Below are 5,000 nucleotides of genomic sequence, written 5' to 3' on the forward strand. Positions count from 1 at the left end.
CGCTCACTCACTCACTCACTCACTCACTCACTCACTAACTCACTCACTCAGTTGTTCAATCAGTCAGTCAGCCAGTCAGTCAGTCGTTCAGTCGTTCAATCAGTTACTCAATCAGTCAGCCATTCAGTCAGTCAATCTATCAATCAGTCAATACATTTTTTTTTCATTTTATCATCTATACTCTCTCGAAAACCATTTTCAGAGGCCACAGTGATGATTATTTAGTTTCTCTTCTCCCTTTCCGTGTGTGGCGTGTGATCTTTGTTAAACTATCCCTTGAATCACGAAAACTCGCTTAAAAACAATCCTTCTCTGTTTGTGGCTTGGAATCTTTGTTAAACCATCCCTAGAACCACGAAAACACTCATGCAAACATTCTTTCCCTGTTAGCGGCCTGAAATCATTGCGAATCTATCACTAAAACCACGGAAACAACCTTGAAAAAACAAAAAAAGAAATGACTTCCACTACAGTCTTTTGAAATTGGTTACGATAAAGGAGAGAAAAGTTTGAGAAGGTGCTGCTTAACCCGAGAGAGTGTGACGCAAGGAAGTGACGTCTGTGAGGCTTCAGGGGATGGAAGGAGGGCAGAGAGAGGAGGAAGGAAAGGGTGGGAGGGAGGATGGTAGGGCAGGGTGGTTGAAGGCAGAGGAGGGAAGGAAAAGGAGGGAGAAAGGAAGGTAAGAGAGGGAGGGAGAATGGAAGGACAGGGCGGAAGAAGAGAAAGGAAGGAGGGAGTAAAATATGGGAGAAAGGGAGAAAGGAAGAGGAGGAAAGTAGAAGGAAAGGAGGGGAGGGAGAAAGGGAGAGGGTGGAAGGAGAAACGGAATGGGAGATAGGGAGAGAGGGAGGGGAAGGAAGGAGAGAGTATGAGAGGGAGCGAATAAAGGAGAGGAAAGAGGGAGAAAGGGAAGGAAGGGAAGGAGGGAAAAATGAAAGGGAGGGTGATTATGTATGAGAGAGAGAGAGAGAGAGAGAGAGAGAGAGAGAGAGAGAGAGAGAGAGAGAGAGAGAGAGAGAGAGTACCAAGAACACTAACGGTTTTAATACAATAAAGACTTAAGGGTGACATAGTTGTGTGTGTGTGTGTGTGTGTGTGTGTGTGTGTGTGTGTGTGTGTGTGTGTGTGACTTGCGTGTGTGTCTCCCATGATTTGTCAGCATCCCTTCACCACCACCACCACCACCACCACCACCACCACCGCTAATGTAATACACCCCAGTACTGAGAAATAAGAACATTAGAGAATAGCAAAATAAGGGAAGCTGCAGGAAGCCATCAGACCTACACGTGGCAGTCCCTTTATGAAACGTACCTACCTATTTCCACCTATCATCCTTATCCTTAGGTGTGTGTGTGTGTGTGTGTGTGTGTGTGTGTGTGTGTGTGTGTTTTTTAATAAATGAAGTAGCGAGAAGGAGGAGGAAGAGGAGGATGAGAAATAAGACGAAATGAGATGCTTAGAATGGAAAGAGATGAAAAAGTTAATTATTCTCTCTCTCTCTCTCTCTCTCTCTCTCTCTCTCTCTCTCTCTCTCTCTCTCTCTCTCTCTCTCTCTCTCTCTCTCTCTCTCTCTCTGCCAAGCGAAGCAGGAAAAGGCACAAACAGAGGCATTGCGTGTCATGGTCGAAATACATCTTAGGGCCAGCTGGCGACGTAAGGGACCCAGCTGGTGAGGGAGGAGGAGGAGGAGGAGGAAGAGGAGGAGGAGGAGTTGAGGCTAGTGAAGAGAAAAATAAAAGCGTATTATTTCCTTTGTTATTTTTCATTCCTCTCTCTCTCTCTCTCTCTCTCTCTCTCTCTCTCTCTCTCTCTCTCTCTCTCTCTCTCTCTCTCTCTCTCTCTCTCTCTCTGTGTTCTTTGTTCAGTCATCTCTTATCTCATTCTAACTCTCTCTCTCTCTCTCTCTCTCTCTCTCTCTCTCTCTCTCTCTCTCTCTCTCTCTCTCTCTCTCTCTCTCTCTCTCTTTTCTCATTTTTCCACACAAGTTTTCCCTTTGTTTTGTGGGGAAGTTTTGATAGTGTGTGTGTGTGTGTGTGTGTGTGTGTGTGTGTGTGTGTTATTGTGGTACATGGTAAGAATCTTCACTCATTTCTTCCGTTTCTTATGCATCTATCTGTCTATCTATCTATTTATATGTCTGTCTGTCTTTCTTCATCACTGTCTTTATCACTGTCCTTCTCTGTTTCATCTCCATCTTCTACCTACTCGTCTACTCCTATTTTCATCCTTTTCGTCTTCTATTTCATCTGTATACTTTGTCTCTCCGTCTCTTCCTCCTCCTCCTACTTTTCTCCTGTCTATCTATTTCATCATCATCATCATCATCTGCCTCTTCGTCTCCACACCCTTCTTCTATTTTTCTCCTTTTCTATCTATCTCCATCATCTGCCTCTCCGTCTCTTTTTCCTACTTTTCTCCTTCTCTATTTCCATTCCTCATCCCACTTCCCTCCCTCCAGGTACGGTGACGGAGACAATTCCAGGAGGCGTGCCCGTGTTTACAGAGGAACCCACGGACGAGATTGTGAGGCGCAATGACCCACTCACGCTGTACTGCAAGGCCACTGGAGACCCCCCGCCTAGGATTACGTGAGTCACCCCTGTGTGTTCTGTTCCTTGACTGATGTGAGTGAGTGAAAGTGTTGTGTTGGAAGTGTAGAGTGTTTCAGAATATATAATTGACAGGGAAGGAAGTTATTGGTGGTGTAGTTGAAGCTTTGGTGTCTTTTTTTTTTTTTTTGGGGGTGGGGGTGTTCTGTAAGGTGTCTTAGATGACTGAAATGACTTGAAACGCGTGCTGCGAGTTTAGGGTATCATTTCATAATTCATAACTGGGAGAAAAGGGAATAAATAATGGAGTATTTTAAATCTTCTGAGTGTTTTCTGTTTTATTTTGGCTCTGTAAGGTGTCTATAGTTAATGAAATGAAGTAAACGCATGTAGTGTGTTGCAGGATAAGAGTATCGTTTCAGAAAGCATAATTGATAGGAAAGGAAGTGAATAATGGTGTTGTTCAAATTGTCTGCGTGTTTTCAGTATTAATTTGTTACTGCAAGGTGTTTTAAATTATTGAAATGAAGTGAATGGTGTGTCATGAGCAGGGGGAAGTATTAATCTGTCATCGTCTGTCTGTGTTCCTTAGTTTTTCTGGTAAATCACACTCAGATGTTCTTTAAGTGATATTACACCGTCTGTTTCTTGTTCCTCGGTCACCTTTGTTTGTTTTCTTATCTGGTTCACTTGTTATTCTTTGAGCAGTTTAGCGGAGTTTAGTTTTCCTCTTTCTTTCGTTTATCATCATGACGTGTTTCTTTCTTTCGTTCATTCTTGTTTACTTCTCCTTTGTGTGTTCAGTAGTTTGAAAGCGGTTTTTACTTTTTGCATTTCACCGATGTTTTTCCTCTCTCTCTCTCTCTCTCTCTCTCTCTCTCTCTCTCTCTCTCTCTCTCTCTCTCTCTCTCTTACAAAGCTCTGATTCAATGGACCCAGCTTTATTATTATTATTATTATTATTATTATTATTATTATTATTATTATTATTATTATTATTGTTATTATTATTATTATGTCACTAAAATGTTATGGAAATATGAACAAGATTCTCTCTCTCTCTCTCTCTCTCTCTCTCTCTCTCTCTCTCTCTCTCTCTCTCTCTCTCTCTCTCCGCTGCAGGTGGTACAGGACGGATTCCGAGGCGCCCTTGCGGGACCGGGACAGCCGCATGCAGCTCCCAGACGGCTCCTTATTCTTCTACCGCCTACGTGGGAGGGACCGCGGCACCTACTACTGCGTGGCGCGGAGCACGACAGGCGCCGCCACGTCCAGGAGGGTCACCGTGCAGATGGCGTGTGAGTGTGTGGCGCTTGTCGTGGGTGTGCTGTCTGGCCTGTTGTATAGTATTGGTGGAAATAATGGTTGTCATTCTTGTAGTAGTAGTAGCAGTAGTAATAGTAGTAGTTGTAGTAGTTGTATTAGTAGTAGTAGTAGTATTGGTGGTGGTAAATGGTAGTAGTAGTGGTAATAGCAGTAATATTAGCAGTAGCAGTAGTAGTGGGGGTGATGGTGGCCCCGGAGCATAAGACTCCGAACCATATTCTGAAACACTTCTGGCCGCACCTCCACTACATTCAAGAGGCTGTAGTTGAAGTTACGTGCGTAGGTTTTTAAATGTGTTTTCATGTTTCCAGTGACAGATTAACAAGGTTTCTACATTACTGACAGGAGAAACATTCCTAAGAAATCGGCTGATCGTCTCTGTGGCCTTTGAAAATAGTCGTGGTGAGAAAAGCAAAGCGTTTTTTAATACAGGACAGGAATAACCGTACACTTAGCTAGTCGTACACATCTGAAAGCTGTACTAGGTGAGCTGTTGACCGCACCGACCACCAGATTCTCGAACTCAAGAATCAGAAGTGGCGCCGGGGAGCAAATGAGTCTTACCTACTGTCGCTGAGTGTAACGCGGGAATGTGAGGCCGCTGCCCTGTGCTGGGTGGCCGCTGGCTGCTCGCTACACCGTGTTTGTTTGTTGCCCCAATTTATTGCCGCTTTGTTTAAGTACTGCGCCGCTTTACTGGTGCGTGGAGAGAGAGAGAGAGAGAGAGAGAGAGAGAGAGAGAGAGAGAGAGAGAGAGAGAGAGGGGGGGGGGGAAACTATTTTGTTTACGTAAGTACAATACCGATATATCTGCTTTGGTATAGCATGCGTGTATATGTATTCGTGTAGAGAGACAGAATACATTATGATCATTATGCCTCGTATTCTGAAACGCTTTGCTGTCTCACCACGAACATTTTCAGACCACAGAAATGTTTAGTCGCAATCTCAAGAGTGTTTTCTCTGTTTAGAATGTGGAAATTTTGTTAATCTGTCACTAAAACTATAAAAACATCACTAAAAATCCGTCTAACTTCAGCTAAAAACTTTTAAATGTAGCAGAAATGCTACGTAGAAATATTTCAGAGCATGGTCATATGAAGCAACAAGTGCTAGAGGTT

General features: G+C 43.6%; 1 protein-coding gene across 2 annotated transcripts in view; it reads left to right on the forward strand.

Moving 5' to 3' along the window:
* The window catches only part of LOC135106608 (uncharacterized), an 80,458-nt gene that overhangs the window by 49,640 nt on the left and 25,818 nt on the right, over positions 1-5,000 (forward strand). For both annotated transcript variants that reach the window (XM_064015880.1, XM_064015881.1), the window contains exons 2-3: positions 2,463-2,592; positions 3,676-3,851. In XM_064015880.1, the coding sequence (XP_063871950.1) occupies positions 2,463-2,592; positions 3,676-3,851 (306 nt within the window). The remainder of the gene's footprint in view (positions 1-2,462; positions 2,593-3,675; positions 3,852-5,000) is intronic.

Source organism: Scylla paramamosain, chromosome 13, assembly GCF_035594125.1.
Source record: "Scylla paramamosain isolate STU-SP2022 chromosome 13, ASM3559412v1, whole genome shotgun sequence".
In the NCBI taxonomy this organism is placed as follows: domain Eukaryota; kingdom Metazoa; phylum Arthropoda; class Malacostraca; order Decapoda; family Portunidae; genus Scylla; species Scylla paramamosain.